The 18818-nt window shown below is 43.3% G+C and overlaps 1 protein-coding gene across 1 annotated transcript in view; it reads left to right on the top strand.

Moving 5' to 3' along the window:
- Afg3l2 (AFG3 like matrix AAA peptidase subunit 2) overlaps positions 1-18818 on the top strand; it is a 45183-nt gene that overhangs the window by 13512 nt on the left and 12853 nt on the right. Inside the window, exons 6-12 of the mRNA XM_085833482.1 lie at positions 1546-1620; positions 3981-4105; positions 6473-6746; positions 9481-9618; positions 12360-12513; positions 15314-15421; positions 15521-15646. Of these exons, the coding sequence (XP_085689608.1) occupies positions 1546-1620; positions 3981-4105; positions 6473-6746; positions 9481-9618; positions 12360-12513; positions 15314-15421; positions 15521-15646 (1000 nt within the window). The remainder of the gene's footprint in view (positions 1-1545; positions 1621-3980; positions 4106-6472; positions 6747-9480; positions 9619-12359; positions 12514-15313; positions 15422-15520; positions 15647-18818) is intronic.

Below are 18818 nucleotides of genomic sequence, written 5' to 3'. Positions count from 1 at the left end.
GGGTTTTGTTGGAGGTTTCCTTTGGTTTGCTTTCTGGTCGGAGTGTTTGTTCTTGGCCTTATCTCTGTAGTGTCAGACTTGTTGACACTGCAGAGGGCATGGTAGATGCTTGCCTTGTTTCGCCCTGTTAAGCCAGTCCTGTTCCCAAATGGAAGCTTCCTGTTTTCTTTCTTTCTCTTCTGTGTGCACTGTTTCCATGAGCATCTTTTGTAGCGCCATGTTGTTGGTCATGAACTGCCTTCATTTGTGCTTGTCTTGAATTGTCCTTATTTCTTTGTCACTTCACAATGTAAGGTGGAAGGAAGGTATGGCTCAGCATTTCATGCTACAGCAGACATATGGAGGTCAGAGGTCAACTCCTCCCACCTTACGTGGGCTCCTTGGACTAAATTCACCAGGTTTCATAGCAAGTATTTTTTAACAACTGAGCTATCTTGCCAGCCCTATATCTGATTCTTAATGATATTCTTCCTCCATGCTTTTAGTAATACTCTTGCAATACTGCATCTGAAGGACAGTGACAGCAGGTATCCTTTAAGACATATTTATTTCTCATGATCTGCTGTCAGTCTGCCAAGTGACAGTGCCAAACAGAAAGCCAGGGTGTTCCAGAGGGGGTAACAAATGAGCACATATGAAAATACTACTACTACTGCTACTAGTTTAACAATCAGATATAATTAGGAGATTAAGGAAAACAAGTATGTACTATTTGATAATCAGGGAATGGGAAAAAAGTAAAATCTTATAATAGCAAGTGTTAGAGAGGAAAGCAGTGAGAATCCTCGCCAGGAAGAGTGCGGGTTGGAGAGCCACCATGGAGAGCAGTTTGACAATACCTAGGAAAACTGGAGGACTGTGTGCTCTACAGCCTACCTCAGTGCAGCTGCAGCTGCCTAGAGACTGTGTATCCTGGAAGAACTTTTGAAGAGATATTCCAGAAGGTGTCTGCAGGGGTGTTCATCGCAGCATTGGGTACGACTGCACAGTTCAAAACAGCTTAACTGTTAATGAACATGGAGGTAACTTGGAGTGTGCTCATCAAATGCAAGGCTCCACAGAATCTAAATGCCAGTGTAGTGAACCTTGCAAGTATAATAATGGGAGGAAAAGAAAGGTGAATAAAACCAGCCATGTAAAAACTTTGAGAGCAGGCCAGAGTGAATGTAGATGTCATTCAGGGTTAACCACAGAAGTCAGAAGAGCTGTCTCAGCCTCTGGGACTGGAGTTGTGGTGGTTGGGGTCCACTGTGGGGATGCTGAGTCCTGACTCCAGGTCCTGTGTGAAAGCAGCAAGGGCTCTTCACCACTGAGCCATTTCGTGTCTACTCGCCAGCCCCTCTGCCTCAGTTTGATATAGGGTCTCAAACCCATAGTAGAGTAGACCTGGATGACTAGCTGTAGAGACTGGGTTGGCTCTGCCTCCCCAGTGCTGGAATCACCATGCCCAGCCTGTCATATGTCTTTTAAAAAATGAGAATAAAATAACATCTCAAGTATTTTCTGTAAACTTATGTTTAAATATTTGCCTTTTTAACATTCCAGGTGGACAGACTAGAAGTTGTCAACAAGCGTTTCGTACGTGTGACCTTTACACCAGGAAAAACTCCGGTTGATGGGGTAAATAATTTTATTAATTGATGTGAGTTTGTAGTAAGTTAAACTCTCTCAGGTTTAGACAAGAAAACCTCCCTTTGCATTAGATGTGTACCCTGGGGACAGTGGGGTGTGGCGCCCCACAGGGGGAAAGGCTTCAGTGTGGGGCTGGTTTTGGTAGTTAGGACACAGTGAAGAGGGGCCCACTTGTCAGCATCCCAGAGCAATTTGTGATTCCTGAACACTGGAAAACATTTGTTCTGTTGGGCAAAGCATTACAGTTTGACTGCCCTGTGTTTTGAGGTGGGTTCTTTGAAATCAGTGCAGGAGCCTTCCTGTTTGGCTCCCTCCTGCCTTTCTGTGGCACCTGTTTGTTTCCCAGTTTGTGTGTATAGTTTGAAACAAGGTCTTACTCTGTAACTGGGCTGCCCTTGGACTCTGGCAGTCTTCAGGCTTCAGCCTCTACAGAGCACAGGCAGAAACCGTCACACCTGGCTCTGCTGTAGTAAAATAATCTGTATTTCTGGTCCACCTAGTTTGGGTTCCGTGTAGAGATGGCAGAAGTGTCAGATGCGCAGAGGAGGTTTTGAAAAGGGGAGGGGGAGACTCAGGTAATGTCAGCCTTCCCTGGTCCGACCCTACTCCTAGTTCTTGGGTGTCCTGCCATCCTGCTGTCCTCTGTCAGGGCCAGACTTGCACCAGGTTGCTCTCTAACCTAACCCTTTTCTAGCTGTACCAGGCCCCTGCTTTTGGAGATTACCCTCCCCCAACTGTCTGTCTCCTCCCTGTTAGTACTGTCCTGTGGTACCATCTCCAAAGGACAACTTTGATGATGGAGGCCTCATTTCTAGGACTGACATACACAAACATTTACACCTAAAATGAATAGCATTGTGTTAGTTTTATTTCTCCATTATGCCACAGTAAAGGTTTCTATCTCAAGGTTGTTGGCTTTGTTGGTTTGTTTTGTGGTATTGGGGATTGAATCTAGAGCCTCATAGGTGCTTTACCTCATAGCAAGTACTTCACCACTGAGCTGTGTCCCTAGCCCTGAGTCTTAACATCATAGTTTGTCTGCTGTGCACACTGTAATCCTAATGCTTGAATTAGGAGTTCAGAGTCATTCTTGGTGGCATTGAGTGTGTACAGGCTTTTCCCCATCATGGTCCTTAGCTAGGAGAACATGAAGGTTTTCTGTAGCATTTCCATTGTACTGAGCACTTGATGTCATCTAGAATTAAAGTATATAAGATACAACATTCAGATACTGTCCCATGTCATAGAAGGGTCTTGTGCATCTCACATCTTGGTTTGAGATTTTCCTAGAATTTGGAACCATTTCCATGTGGATCCTGAGGGGTGATCATTTTTGTGTTTCTTGTAGAATAGCGGTCTCCTCCAGATTCTTCAAGGTATTTGTCCTTGAGGAGGACCCTCAGGAAGTCTGCAGTCCTAGGTGTTAGAAGGGTAGCGCCCAGCATAGCACTTCTGGCACTTTCTACTAAGCCAAGTTCTGGTTACCACTGTCACCTGATCCCACTTCTTAGGAACAGGCTCAAGGTTAAATGAGTTACTGTACCCGTCAGGGCTTAGAGCAGTGCTTCAGCTGTGTGCACCGCTGACTGAGCTGTTACTGTGGGATCACACTGGGTTTGACTTTGGAAAGAGGCCTCTGGGAAGTGGACAGGAAGAAAAGAGTACTTGTTCATCTACTCTTCAAGTGGGTTTTTAAGTGCTTTTCCTTTTTAAAAAATTGTGTTTCTTTGATATTTCATTTTTATTGTGTGTTTATGGGTGTTTGCCTGCATAGATGTCTGTGCACCATGTGCATGCAGTGTCTGCGGAGGCCAGAAGAGGGCGTTGGGTCCTGTGGAGCTGGAATTATGAGCTGTTAACTGATACGTGGGTGCTGGGAATTGAAGCGGGGTCTTCTGAAGAGCAGCAGTGTTTTAACCACTGTCCATCTCGCTAATGCCAGTGCTCTCTGAGTTTGTAATTTTTTCTTTTTTTGGTTTTTTCGAGACAGGGTTTCTCTGTATAGCCCTGACTATCTTGGAACTCACTTTGTAGACCTGGCTGGCCTCGAACTCAGAAATCTGCCTGCCTCTGCCTCCCAAGTGCTGGTATCAAAGGCGTGCGCTACCACCACCCGGCGAGTTTGTAATGTTTAAGCCAGTGAGGAAGATTGCTAAGAAAATGTTTATTGCTAAGGATTGCCACATATTCTCACCAAATTTTAAAAAGTCACCATGTCTTTACAACCAGGCTTTTATCGTTGAAGTCTTTAGTGTTTCTGAAAAATTCTTGGCAGGTTAAATATTCTAGAAAAGTCAAATTGTTGTTAGTTCTTCATTCTTAGGATATTTGTTTTTCTGTTTTTATAGCAATACGTCTGGTTTAATATTGGCAGTGTTGACACATTTGAGCGGAATCTGGAGACTTTGCAGCAAGAATTGGGCATAGAAGGGGAGAACCGGGTCCCTGTGGTTTACATTGCTGAGAGCGATGGGTAAGAAATCATTTTAAGTACATGATTTGTGCCAGGTAGGGTGCATATACCTATATATAATCCTAGCACTTGGGAGACTGAAGCAAGAATATTGCCATGACTTTGAGGCCAACCTTGGGTACATAGAAAGACCTTGTCTCAAAAAGCTGGAAAAATAAACAATAAAAAGACAGAGTTAAATACCATTTACTATGTTAACAGATGGTTCGCTGTCCCTTGTCATTAAGTGACAGGGTTATAAACTTAAAAGTCTTTTTAATTTTTAATATTGATTTGATGTATTTTATGTAATTGAGTGCTTTGTGTGTACACCTGCACACCAGAAGAAGGCATCAGGTCCCACTGCAAAGGGTTGTAAACCACCACCATATATATAGTTGCTGGGATTTGAACTCAGGGCATTGGAAGAGTGGCCAGTGCTCTGAATTGCTGAGCCATCTCTCTATTAAAGTCTTAAACAGGCCTTGCTCTTTTTAGCTATATTGAAAAATAAATCATTAGTGCTTTTGTCTTTCCACATGGCTGCCTTCCTTTGTACCTGATTCTGTCTCTCCTGGTTAAGCAGGATTAGAGTGTTGCGGGCCAGTGTGCTGTCCTTGTATAAGGTTTGCATGATAGCATGAAGGAGGAGCAGCCTGCCTTTAACTGCTCTTTACCTTTCTAGTTGATGGTTTTCCAGGATTTAAGAAAGTTTTCAGTGCTGGGCAGTGGTGGCGCACACCTTTAATCCCAGCTCTCAGGAGGTAGAGGCAAGTGAATCTCTGTGAGTTCAAGGCCAGCCTGCTCTACAGAGCATGCCAGGATAGCCAGGACTACACAGAGAAACCACAAAAAGAAAAAACAAAGAAGAAAAATTTCCAGGCTAGAGAGGGGGCTCGGCTGCTCTTCCAGAGGACCTTGATTCAGTTCCCAGCAGCCACATGGTGGCTCACAGCCATCTGTAATTCTAGTCCTGGGAGATCCAGTGCCTACTTGAGCCTCTGTGAGCACAAGGCACACACACAGTGCACAGACATCTATGTAGCTAAAGCTTTCCTACATTTAAAAAAAAGAATCTCTCTTTCTTCAGAACTACTTCTCTTAGGGTTTATCGGAATAACTCCACTTATAATTTGGGCAGATGCTTCTGTATGCTGAGGATATTTGGGCTGGGGAATGTAGGTTGTTAGTAGGCTAGTCATCTGCTGTGTGCATACCTGTAATCCCTGTGCTTGGGTCATTCTCATTAAATGCAGAAGGTGTGTCCTGCTGTGAGACAGGCAGTTCCAGTGACTTAGCACTGTAGCACTTTTCTCTGTATGTGAGAACAAAGCCAGCCCAGGAGCTGCTGGTGTGTTAATTGCACCGTTGGTGTTACTCATAGCTAGAGACTTGTGGACTTGGGCTCTGGCGCCTCATCCCCCTCTACTGTGATAACTTCCAGCTGATGGGTGCTTTTACGTGAGATCTTCAGGTGGCTGCCCAAGTTGAGAAGCTGGTGTGGGTGGAATAGGCTGGAATCTTACAAGCTGGATAACCCTTATGTGATACACCTGGGCCTGAACTGCTTCAAGTTTTGCAATGTCTACATAGACTTTGCTGATTGAGCATTCCTAATCAAAAACTTGAAATTCAGATTTCTCCAGAATTCTAAATTTTTTAAACATTTGTTGGCACTGAAAATTGTCTGGCATTTCAGATCCGTGTTTGTAGGCTAGGGGTACTCATAGCTGTAGACGGTTTCATTTCATTCTTTTATAAACTTGTTTTCCAGTGCAGGTTATTTTTCCTTGATTCTTCTTTTAATAGTGTTTAAAAATGTGTAAACATTTAGCAAGTTTGTACTAAAAAGTTAGGTTGAATAGCAGCTATTAAGACAAAAGATAGACTACTTCCCCAGGCTTTGAGGCATCTTTGCAGGCACCATGTTGGAGAGAGAAGCTTGTTAAACAAGAGTGGCCTGCGCAGCTTCAGAGCAGGGATGTTAAATATTGTATGCATTACTTTCCAAACTGCATGCTGTTAAGTGAAGGCTTTTCTGGAGGTTCAGGCCTCCTCATAAGAGAACTGGCGTCTGAGGCTAACACCAGGATTATGCTGAGCATTTAAGTGAGTAACTGGAAAGAAAAGAAACTTGGATACAATAGTAGTAGCTAGCAGTACTGTGCATACTGAGATAGGAGCAAGACATGAGAGCCTATGTGTTGAGACAAACTCACTTTTTGTTGTTATTGCTTTAGAGATATAAACATGCCAAGATTCTCCTGTGCCCCACATAAATTACAAGAATATTTTAAACTACTAGGTTTTTGAAGCTTGTTACTGTTTGCCCTGATTTCTGAAGCATAGGAAACTCACCAGCTGAACTGTTGTGTGTTGTCTCTCTAGCTCCTTCCTGCTGAGCATGTTGCCCACCGTACTCATTATCGCTTTTCTACTCTACACCATAAGAAGAGGGCCCGCTGGCATTGGTCGGACCGGCCGGGGAATGGGTGGACTCTTCAGCGTTGGGGAAACCACAGCCAAGGTCTTAAAGGATGAGATAGATGTGAAGTTTAAAGATGTGGCTGGCTGTGAGGAGGCCAAGCTAGAAATAATGGAATTTGTGAATTTCTTGAAAAACCCAAAGCAATATCAAGACCTAGGAGCAAAAATCCCAAAGGTAAAAAGCTACTTGGAGAGGATTAACTCCAAGGTGTGTGTCTCTAAAGAGGTCACTTATGGCCTAGTCAGCTCGTTGTTCATTCTTCTTTCTGAACTTTGTTTCTGTCTGATTTAGTTCTATAGCCTGTTTTCTATATCTCATTTATAAATTTTGTGTATTCCTGCAAGTTTTTTCTCTCCTCATGGAAGCCTTCTTTGATTGGCCTTTGTTCTCCCTCGGTCTGATTTAGACACCCCCCTTCCCTTGGCAGCTATACCACCTGGTAGCATATTCATGCTGCAGGGGTCCAATCTCATCTTCCACAGAGTGAGAGGCCAGCTGCTCGTACCTGGCACTGATGGTCTTGGCACAGTGTTTGTTGAAGAAGAGACAATACTAATGTTCACTTCTAACACATCTCGTAGCTGCTGTGCTAATGCTGTGCCTAATTGTGTCAGCCCTGCAGCCCTTGACTAGGCATGAAGTAGAAACGTACTATTTGTTACGTGGGTTGCATGTAGGTGGCCGTCCTGTTGACTGACCCAGGGTCTGTGCTTGCTCACCAAGTTCTTTGTCACTGAGCAGCAGATAGTCCAGCCCTCTCTTTACATAGACTTTTGAGACAGTCTCATGAAGTTACCTGAGCTGGCCTAGAGCGCTTCCTGTGGCCCAGGTAGACCTTGAACTTACTGTCCTCTTGCATCAGCCTTCCATGTAGTTGGGGTTACAGATCTGTGCCACAGGCCTATCTTGGATTAGCTACTAAGTAACTGGATAAAATACTTCATCAATGAAGTTTACTTTAAAGAAATGCTCAGGGTGGCGGGAGCGATGGCTCAGAAGTTGAGCTCAGGCCCTTGCTGTTCTTTGAGAGGACTGGAATTTGGTTGCTAGTACCCGTGTCCGGTGTCTCACAACCACCACTCCAGGTCCAGGGAATCTAATGGCCTCTTCTGCCTCTGTAGGCACTTGCATACATGTGCACACACATACACACAAAAACAAATACATAATACAGATGAATATTTTGTAAAAGAAATATTTTTTTTTGGTAGTTAGTCTCACTGTGAAGCTCTTGTTGGTGTGGGACTGGGTATGTAGACCAGGCTGGTATCGAACTCACAGGGACCTGCCTTAAAGACATTCTCCACCATATCTGGGCTGATGAAAGATTTGTAAAATGAATCATTTCTGTGATTTTCATGTCTTTATGAATAAAAAAGTCATGTTCCTGATAAAATAATTTGCTATTACTTAGTACCCACTCACATCATGCCTAGGCATATGAAAGTAAACACATTTAAAAAAAAAGATTTATTTATTTATTATATGTAAGTACGCTGTAGCTGTCTTCAGAAGAGGGAGTCAGCTCTCCTTATGGATGGTTGTGAGCCACCATGTGGTTGCTGAGATTTGATTTCAGGACCTTCAGAAGAGCAGTTGGTGCCACTGAACCATCTCACCAGCCCAGTAAACACCTTTTAAAAGTATTTGAGTGCTGTGTTACAGCCTTGGAAGATGCATTTTGGCCGTAGTCATCTCTCCACACACAGTATTTAGAAATAAGAGTCATATACATGTATAAGACAGAACAGTTTATAGTTGGTCATATAGTAGAAAGTAAGCAATGAGAGAGAATTCACACATGTGTGGGCACTTTTCTGTTGCTGTGATAGACAAGACATAGTGACCAGGACAAATGAACCAGGAGTCTATTTGGGCTGTGATTCTAGGGGCTAGAGGCCATGATGGTGGAAGGAGTGGAAAGATGAGGGCTCACATTTTGAACCAAGTCACAAAGCACAGCATGAACTAGGGTTGACACAGGTCTCTTTTTGAGACAGTGTTTCTCTGTAGCCCTAGGTAGCCTTGTACTCACTCTGTAGACCAGGTTGGCCTTGAACTCAGAGATCCACCTGCCTCTGCCAACCTAACATTGGGATTAAAGGTGTGATCCACCATCCCCAGCAATGTTGCAGATTTTCAAAAGTTCAAAGAGCACCTGCAGGGCATACTTCCTTTATTGAGGCCACTCCTCCTTGGCCTTCTCAAATAGTGCCACAAGCTGGGGACAAAGTTTTCAAATATCCAGTACTGGGGAGGACATTTCTCATTCAAACTGCCACAATACAGTTAGGCTCTAAGGTAGATGTGCGGCTATGCTAAGTAGTTACTGACTTGTGCATTTGCATGAAAGTAAAAGCCAGGAATTGTGTTTATTATTAATTATATGCTTTCGAAAACCAGTTTTACTTGGAAAGAGCAAAAAAGTTTTGTAAATTGGGAGTGTGGTATTTATATTTCTTTATTATTTAAACAGCAGTTTATTAGAGCCTAGCTGAAGTTTCTTTTCATACTATTAGGTTGAAAGCTTTAAAACACTGAAACAACCACTACCACAATCCCAACCATTAAAAACCCAACAACCCCCAAACCTTAGAGTGTTTAGGATGCTTTCTGCATGCTAGCCAAGTCTACACTGAGCTACCTCACCACTCAGCACTAAATGTCTGTCTAAGGGAAATATTGGAGATTTCACAACACATTGCTACCATATTATTTAGAAATAGAATTGTCTCTAACAATCCCTTTCTTAGCCTTACTTCTGTAAAGACACTCTGCTATAATGTAAGTATTTCATTTATCAGTAGGACTTAGAATCAGAGGTAGTACCCTTTGGGAATGTTATGAATGTGCATAGTATGTTTTTAAAATTGTGATTATATGTAATCTTTCCTCTCTGTGTCTGAAGGGTGCCATTCTCACCGGTCCCCCAGGTACTGGGAAGACGCTGCTAGCTAAGGCCACAGCTGGAGAAGCCAATGTCCCCTTTATCACTGTGAGCGGATCTGAATTTCTGGAGATGTTTGTTGGCGTTGGTCCAGCCAGAGTGAGTCTTGTTGTGCTCTAATGATGGAACTTCTTTACTCCAGCCCATTGCCCCTGAGTGACTGGCGAGGTTGACCCTGTCCCTGAGTCCCCAGAGGGACCTTTCACTGGTAATGTCCTCATTGAGTCTTCTAAGGCTACACTAACAGGGCCATGTGACTCCTATCTACCTCCCCCACCCCAGCCAGTACTATAATCCATTCTTTTGTTTGTTTGTTTGTTTGTTTGTTTTCTTCTTTGTCTTTTTGTGACAGGGTTTTTCTGTGTAGCCCTGGCTGTCCATAGACCAGGCTGGCCTCGAACTCAGAAATCTGCCTGCCTCTGCCTCCCAAGTGCTGGGATTAAAGGTGTGCGCCACCACTGCCTGGCTCCATTCTTAAGATAATCCTAATTTATAGATTTCAATAAATGGCTTTACTTTGTGTGTAATTGCTCTTGAAGCATAATTGAATAATTGACATACTGTCTTAGAGTGTGCAATTAAATAGGTTGTAGATCTTTGCAACTGTTAAAACAGGTAACACATTTTAATCATGTTAAGAAGATACCAGTGCTGGGCCAGTGGCTTAGCTGGCTTAGCTGGTATCCAGAGCTCTCTGGTTCAAATCCCAGCTACTGCTTTGCTGGACAGTGGTGGTGCATGCCTTTAATCCCAGCACATGAGAGGCAGAGGCAGAGGCTGGTAGATTTCTGAGTTCGAGGCTAGCCTGGTCTACAGAGTGAGTTCCAGGACATCCAGGGCTATGCAGAGAAACCCTTTCTCAAAACCCACCCCCCCCTCCAAAAAAAAAAAGAAGATACCCAGGACCTTCAGTAATCTATCTATCTCCCAGCCCTAAGCAGAGACTAACATCTATAGATTTCCTATTTTCAGACATTTCAAATAAATGGAATTGTATAGTGTGTTTTCTATTCCGTTTTGAGCTTTTTGTTTTTATGTGCTTTGCTGTTTTGCCTCAGTATATGTCTAGGTTAGATCTCTTTGAACTGGAGTTACAGAGGAGGGGAGGGGGAGGAATTGTCTCAGGTCTAAGGTAACCTCTATGTGAGCTGCTGTGTGGGTGCTGGGAGTTGAACCTGGGTCCTCTGGAAGAGGAGCCAATGCTCTTAACTTTGGAGCCATCTTCTCTCCAGCTCCTTGTTGTAAAAGAATTTACTTTTATGTGTGTGGATATGTTTCCTACATGTGTGTGCAGTGTGGCCACAGGGACAGAAGAGGGTGTTGGCTACTCAACAACTCAAGTTATAGGCAGCCCTTAGCTAACATGGGTGCTGAGAATTGATCCCCGGTCCTCTAGAAGAGCAGCAAGTGCTCTTAACCACTGGGCCGTCTGTCTAGCCCCTTGTTTTGTGTTTGTTTTTCTTTTTGAGATGGAATCTTGCAGTATTGCTTAGGTTGGTCTTGAATTTCTGGGTTCAGGTGATCTATCTGCACATACTTCTTGAGTAGCTTCGGCCCCGGCATGCACTGCTGCACTCTGTGTGTGGTCTTTCATGCCTGGCTTTTCTCATGCAGCACATTTCAGTTACTCAGGATTTCCCAGAGGTCTGTGACAGTTTGCATTTGCACCAACCCTGAGTACTTGTCCGTCTGTCTGTCACTGACATATGCTGACCTTTAAAGGTTTGCTTACTTTATGTAGATCAGTGTTGCATTTGCATCTGTAGACCGGAAGAGGGTGTCAGAGTCCAGAGAAGGCGGTGAGTGCTCTCAACCGCCCAGCTGTCTCTCCAGCCCCCACACTCTGAGGTTTTAATTATAGCCATCTTAGTGTAATAAGGCATCTTTCTTTGCCTTTGATTTGGGTTTTCTTGACTACTGATATTGAATATATTTCACATGTACATTGGCCATTCATCTTTGTGTATATGTGTGGTATATCTACATTTTCTGGTTAGTACGTGCATGTAGGTTATGCATGTGCACATACATGCAGAGGCTTTATGGTGAGGCCTAGGGCTGGGAGCAGCTAGCAGCAGCAATGGCCCCTGCTGTGAGTTGTGGGTAAGAACCTCCATTGCCAGTTCTGTTGGTCAGCTGCTGGGTATGGAAACTGAGCCCTGCGTCAGGCCTGGTAAGAGTCCTTGGTTGTTGATACTGCCCTGGCCATAAGTGTGAGCCTGGGAGAAGCTAACCTACCAGCTCAGGGTAAGATAGAGATCAGCTACAGTGTATCTGCAGGGCAACGTGCACAGTACTGACTTGTTATGTTATAAAAACAGCGATACAGTCAGCACAGTGATTTACGGATTACAGAAATGATATTGCTTAGTACTATCATTTCCTACTCTCTTGCTTCTTAAAATTTTTTAAATTATGTTTTCATTTATTTTTGTGTGTGGGCAAGTGTGTTCCACAACATGTATGAGTGGAAGAGGACACCTCCAGGAAGTCAGTTCTCTCTCTCCACTGGGTGGCTCCAGGGGCTCAAACTCGGGGGTCTGCAAGCTCAGTGGCCACACCGTTACCCACTGAGTCATCTCACTAGCTTCACTGTTTATAACTGAAAAAATACCTGGCTGTGTAATGTGAATCACAGAAGGATTCTGGTTCAATGGTCTTTAGGGAGGGAGCAAGGTTTTACAGTGTAGCCCAGGCTGCCCTCCCTTTTGCAGTCCTCCTATCCCAGCCTTCCAAGTGCTACAAGAACAAGTGTGTGACACCATGCCCTGTTTTGAGGTTAGCTTTGTTAAACTAGTAACACTGACTCAACAAAGTAACTCAGATTTCTTTTTGTCAAGGTCCGAGACTTATTTGCCCTTGCTCGGAAGAATGCGCCTTGCATTCTCTTCATTGATGAGATTGATGCTGTGGGAAGGAAGCGCGGCAGAGGCAACTTCGGTGGGCAGAGCGAGCAGGAGAACACACTCAACCAGCTGCTTGTGGAGATGGACGGTGAGCAGTTGCCCGTCTGGGTCAGACTGAGCTCCTAGTTGTCTCTACTCATTAGAGACTAGGGTCTAACGGCTCAGCCGAGCCCTGGCTGCTCCTCCAGAGGACCTGGCGTCGATTCCCAGCCCTCCATCTGTAACTCCAGTTCCAAGGGATCCACCTCCTCTTCTGGTCTCCACAGGCACACACCTGATGCACATGCGTACATGCATCTCATGCTATTTTATATCAGTAGCTTAGCTAGCACTCCTCCTCAGCCTTGGTGATGAGATGATGCTGACAAGGAAACCAATGAAACCATCATCAACCAAGAGCTGATGTCTGTCTCAGTCTCAGTCTCAGTTGAGTGTGGCACGGAAACCCTGAAAACTCACGCACAGGAAAGTGTGAACTTGGCAGACGTTGACTCGCGGTGCTTTTTGACCTTTCTGGGTTTGCATTTAAGTTGAAAATACAGTGAGGATCTCTGGTGCACAGCCCCTCTATAGAGTGTGTCTCTAAGGCTGGTGTGGCTAACTGGAAGTCGTAGCTCCTTGCTGCCACCCTGCATGGCTAGAGAGGATCGAGCCTGACTGTGCTAGTCCTGGGAAAGAATGGGATTCAAAATTTGCAGTAGAGCTTGAACCAATTCTGCACCACTTTCACCCAGGCTTTGAGGTAAAAATCCTAAGTTAAGAGCTACCTGTTTTCCTGAACCCAGAAAGTAGCAGTCTTTCCCTGCTGGGCAGCCTGTCTGTCAGTTAAGGACACAGTTTCTAGGGCTGCATCCTCCTGCGGGGAGGTGTGTGGACGCTTGCCTCTGTTTACAGAAAGGGAAGGCAGGCAGAGTGCCGGGCGGGCATCACTCTGCCTTAGAGGAGGAAGCCAGACACAGTAGCAGTGCGTGAGAAGAAGGTATCAACATTTGAGAACAGCTAATAAACTGAGCCATTTAGTGGTGGGAGAGAGACAGCTCGATGGTTAGAGCATGTGCAGCTTTTACCAAGGGCCCCAGTCTTGTTCCCAGCAACCTGACTTGTTGGCTTAGAACTGTCTGTAACTTGAGCAGCTCATAAGCACCTGTAACTCCAGCCTCAGCTCCAACTTACACGTGGATACACGCGTCGTAAGAATGATCAGAATCTGAAAATGAAAGAAGTGTGCTGGGCGTAGTAGCACTTGGGAGGCAGAGCCAGTCTGGAATACAGAGTGGCCTCTATAGATCTTTTTTTTTTCCTTTTACTTGTTTACTTATTGACTGATGGATTGATTGGTTAGCTGATTCATGACAGTATGAACTCGTTATCATCACTATTCTTTAGCCAGTTTTTGACCAATCAAACTGGGTTTCTTGTCCTGAATATTCTTTTTCCCTTTATGTATGTATGTATGCATGTATGTATGTATGTATGCATTCATTCACTTTACATCTTGATTGTAGCTACCCTCCCCAGCCCCGCCCACTCTATATATCTTTAAAAGAAAAAAATGGTTTAAAAATAAGAAAATTTATTCTTAAAACTGTGCCATGTGGAGGAAAGTGCTGGAGAGAGAATGAGCAGTGGGTATTAGAGTAGTTACAGGGGAGCCATTTCTAGTCTAACATGGCTGGAACCACAGTTGTGTTCCCAGGGCTCTCTAGAGGAGCAGAACTGGGGGAAGGAGACAGAGACAAACATGTATATGGAGTTTATTAGAGTGAGTAACCTACAGGCTGTGATCCAGCTAGCCCAGCAGTGGTGTCTGCCAGTGGACAGTCCAAAAGTCCAGTCGTTGCTCAGTCCATGGGGCTGGATGCCTTGGCTGGTTGGTCTTCAGTATATGCCACAATCCTGAAGATGGGCTAATGCCAGGGAAGGGTGGACTTGCTTACAGACCTCCAGTAAAAGTGTGGTCCAGATTAAAGGTGCATCTTCCCATCTCAGACAATCAGGATTAGAGTGGGTCTTCACACGTCAAACGATGGCATTCAGAGTTGGGTTTTAGTTCGCTGCAGATGTAGATGAGCTGACAACCAAGAGTAGCCTGCCCAGCAGCTGATAATTGTTTACATTTGAGAATAGCTAGCAGAGGGCGTTTTCAGTGTTCCCAGCCCAAGTCCGAGTGTCTGAGTGATGGATGTCCACCATCCCTGACCCGTAATCACGCATTGTCTCTCATGCGGAAGTGCCATATTATACCTCATTTATGGGTAAAAGTGTGTTTTAGCTAAGATAGGTATTTCTGAAAATAGGGATAAATATTGGCAAAACTTGAATATATGATTATTATGTCAAAGAACAAGGTGACTAGTGAGAAAAATAATTCAAGCTTTTTGCTTAAAAAGTGCTAAATACGAGTCCAGAGAGACCATTCAGAGTACCAGCTGCTCTTCCAGAGCATCTGGGTTTGAGTCTCAGCACTGCTATGACAGCTCACTATAATCTGATATAATCTAATTAACTCCAGGTCTGATGCCCTCTTCAGGCCTCCACATGCAGGCAGAGCACCTGTACACATGGAATTTTACAAAGCTGTAGGTGCTAATAGAAAACAATGTCTAAGCCGGGCATGGTGGCGCACGCCTTTAATCCCAGCACTCGGGAGGCAGAGGCAGGTGGATTTCTGAGTTCGAGGCCAGCCTGGTCTACAGAGTGAGTTCCAGGACAGCCAGGGCTATACAGAGAAAAACTGTCTCGAAAAACCAAAAAAAAAAAAAAGAAAAGAAAACAAAACAATGTTTACCACAGGAATGGCTTTGTGATACCCTTCCACTGGCAGCCAATCTTGTTTTCAGCCCTACACTATTAATTCTGACTCTACGTTTTCATTACCCCCTTTTTAGGCTTCAACACAACCACCAATGTGGTCATCCTGGCAGGCACAAATCGACCAGACATCCTGGATCCAGCTCTGTTGAGACCAGGCCGCTTTGACAGGCAGATTTTTATTGGTGAGATGGTAGGCACTAGGTTCAGTTGATAACTTTTGTGGTAGAGATGTGTCTCACTGTGACCTTTTTTTTTTTTCCCCTTAAAAATGATTTCTAAAGGACCCCCAGACATAAAAGGACGAGCCTCAATCTTCAAAGTTCACCTTCGACCATTGAAGCTGGACAGTGCCTTGGAAAAAGATAAATTGGCCAGAAAACTGGCGTCCTTAACTCCAGGGTTTTCAGGTGAGTGGAAATGGCTGCTGTTCTCAAAGCATAGTTCAGTCGCTGGCCAGGGCCAGGTCACGGCGGTTCTTTTTACTTGACGCCCCCATTTCTTGTTTTTGCCTTTTAATTATGGGAAACTTCAGATATGCACATAATTAGAGGATGCAGTAGATTGAACCCTGAGCACTTTACCATCTTTGGGAATGAGCAGGTAGCAGTTAACATCTAGGCACTCTATATTTGGATCCCATCCTCTGCCTCCATAGTGGTTATGATCAGCTCCTGACAGATGTGGACATCACTTTATCCATACATCTTTTAGGATGTGCTGTTAACAGTTACTGCTGTGGACAGCATGCTGTGGTGTATTGACACCGTAGTGCAGCCATCACTGTCATTTAACTTTGAAACAGTGTACCACCCCAAGAGGAATCGGTCAGCATCCCTTCCTTCCACCTCCAGCCCCGGACAACAGAAATCTCTTTTCAGTCTTTGTAGGGTTTCTTTTCTGGACATTTCATATAATTGCAATATGTTCCCTGGCTTATGCTTAGAATGCTATTTGAGAAAGGTCCAGGGGTCATTCATGTGTGTTTGTGGTTACTCACTGTCTGGTATGTGGGCATGCTACATCTCACTTAGCTGTCCTTCATTTGATAGCATTTGAGTGGTTTCCACTTGAGTGATTGTTATGAATAACACTCCTAAAAGTCACCTACAGATGTTTGTTCAGGTATATTCATTTCTCTTAGATCGCTCGGTCCCATGTTGAATATGTATTTGGCTTTCTGAGGAAGTATCAGGCTAATTTTCTTAAGTGGCTCTATCATTTTAACTTCTACCAATAGGATATGAATATTTGTCAATGTCTCACATTTTTTAGCCAGCAACTGCTATTCTCTCTGCCTGCCTGTTTCTCTTCTGTCTCCTTCTCCTTGACTTTGTAGTGGTCCTCTTGGCTCAGGCCTCCCCAGTGTTGAGATTACAGGCAAGAGCTGCTACACTTAGTTCAGTTGTCTTTTTGTTGTAGTGATGCTAGGGATGTAGATTTGTATCCCATGAGGTTTAGACTTAATGTTCAAAAGTTTATTGTATTGTTTCTATATTTTGTTTTGCTGTTGATTTCTACTTTTATTTCCCAGTGATCTGATAGAATATGGGAAATCATTTTGATTCTTCTTGATTTGTGTGTTCTATATTTGTTGGATGAAATATTTTAAAGGTGGTTTGTTTGGTCTATTTGGTCTGTGATATAGTTTAACTCTGAAGTTCGTTTTAGTTTGGATGATCTATCTAAAGGGGGGAGTGGGTACTAAACTCACTCACTATTACTGAACTGGGGGTTTGTCTGACCTTATGCCCACTAGTGCTTTTATGTGTAGAATACATACATGCAGACAAAACACTCATATACATTAAAATACATCTTGGCATTGGAGAGGAAGCTCAGCAGTTCAGAGCACTGTCTACTCTTCCAGAGGACCCAGGTTCTATTCCTCATCCCTCTCTGGCAGCTCACAACTGTCTGTGCCTTCAGTCTCAGTAATCTGATGCCCTCTTCTGGCCCTCATAGCCTCCAGGCACATGTGGGTGCATAGACATTCGTGCAAACAAAACGCCTATACACATACAAACAAATAGATACAAATTTAAAATTACATAACACAAATCAATCTTTAAAAAAAGAATTATATCAAATACACTATTTTTTTGATATACTGACTTTGATTCTTTGGTTTATTCTGTTAGAATTTTGCCAGTAAAGTGTGTCATGCTGACAAAAATATAGTTGGGTCTTTTTTTTTTTTTTTATTAAAATCAGTGTGTGTATGTCACTTTATTGGTGAATTTAAGCCATTTATATTTATTGTAAGATCGTTACTAATTTAAATATTTTTCTGGTTGGTTGGAGTTTTGTTTATTATTACTGTGTTTGGATGGAATTAATATCTTCCTAGCTCTTTGTTCATCTGTCCTCTCCTGGTATTTAATTTTTCTGTGTTCACATGATTGAGAATTTTCTCCTCCTCTGTGAATAGTATTTACCTATCTTCTGTAGTGCTGGCTTGGTCATCAGAAACTGTGTTACTTTATGCTCATCTTGAAATGTCTTTTTTTTTTTTTTGTCAATTTAAAAATACACCATTGTTTGATGTAACAATCTTGGTTTGCTATTCTTTTTTTTTTTTTCTGTGTTTTTTTTGGTTTATTTCTGATATTACTTCCAATATATTTGCCTTGAAAGACCTTCCATTTTAATTTTTATTTGATTCAATAAGTTTTTTCTTTCTAGAATATATTTAATTATTTCAAAATCTTGGTTTCCTTGTTGACTTTTTCTACTGCGTTGCTGGTTTTCTCATGTATCTGCCGGACTTTCCCTCCGCATTGTTGACTTCCATCTGCAGGACCTAGGTTGAATTCATTTGGTCATTTTTATTATTAAGCTTTCCAACTTATTCTGTGGCCTTTTCTCTCTTTCAGTGTCTTTGAATCAAGAAAGGGTTTCTCTGTGTAGCTGTGTCTATTCTGGAATTCAGTCTGCAGACCAGGCTGTCCTGGAACTCAGAGATTCTCATGCCTCTGTCTTCCGAGTGCTAGGATTAAAGGTGTGTGCCATCACCATTGTGTCTTGAGTGTCTTATTGAGCAGCCTCCTCTTGGGCTGCTTCTCAGAGAGGAAACAACAAACTTGAGTAAGAGTAGTAATTTCAGACCACACAAGGAAGGAAGATACACATCTGCTCCTTTAACACCCAGTGGCCCTAAAACAGGAAATGGCAAATGTAATGTGGGCTCTACTGTGAAGGTAAAAATTACCTAAGGTAATTGATGGGTGTGGTGGTGCACACCTTTAATCCCTGTACTTGGGAGGCAAAGGCTGGTGGATCTCTGTGAGTTTGAGGACAGCTGGGGCTACAGAGTGAGTTCTAGGACAGCTGGGGCTACACAGAGAAACCCTGTCTTGGAAAAACAAAACAAAAATCCCAACCAAAAAAAAGGATTATTTAAGAAAGCTTAATAAGAAAAGAAATTGGAAAAGGAGAAAATTAGTGTTAAATAATGGTTAAATTAAAAAAAAAGTGTTAAAGCATGGTTAAATAAAAGGAGAAATAGGAGGAATGAAGACGAAGGGAAGGGGAAAGAGAAGATAGGAAAAGTTGAAAGTAATCATGGTTTGGCCTTTTGAC

The sequence above is a fragment of the Mus caroli genome, unplaced genomic scaffold (genome assembly GCF_978045245.1).
Source record: "Mus caroli unplaced genomic scaffold, Mus_caroli_1 scaffold_19, whole genome shotgun sequence".
In the NCBI taxonomy this organism is placed as follows: domain Eukaryota; kingdom Metazoa; phylum Chordata; class Mammalia; order Rodentia; family Muridae; genus Mus; species Mus caroli.
Note: the sequence above shows the minus strand (reverse complement) of the source record. Positions and strands in the feature narration are given on the sequence as shown.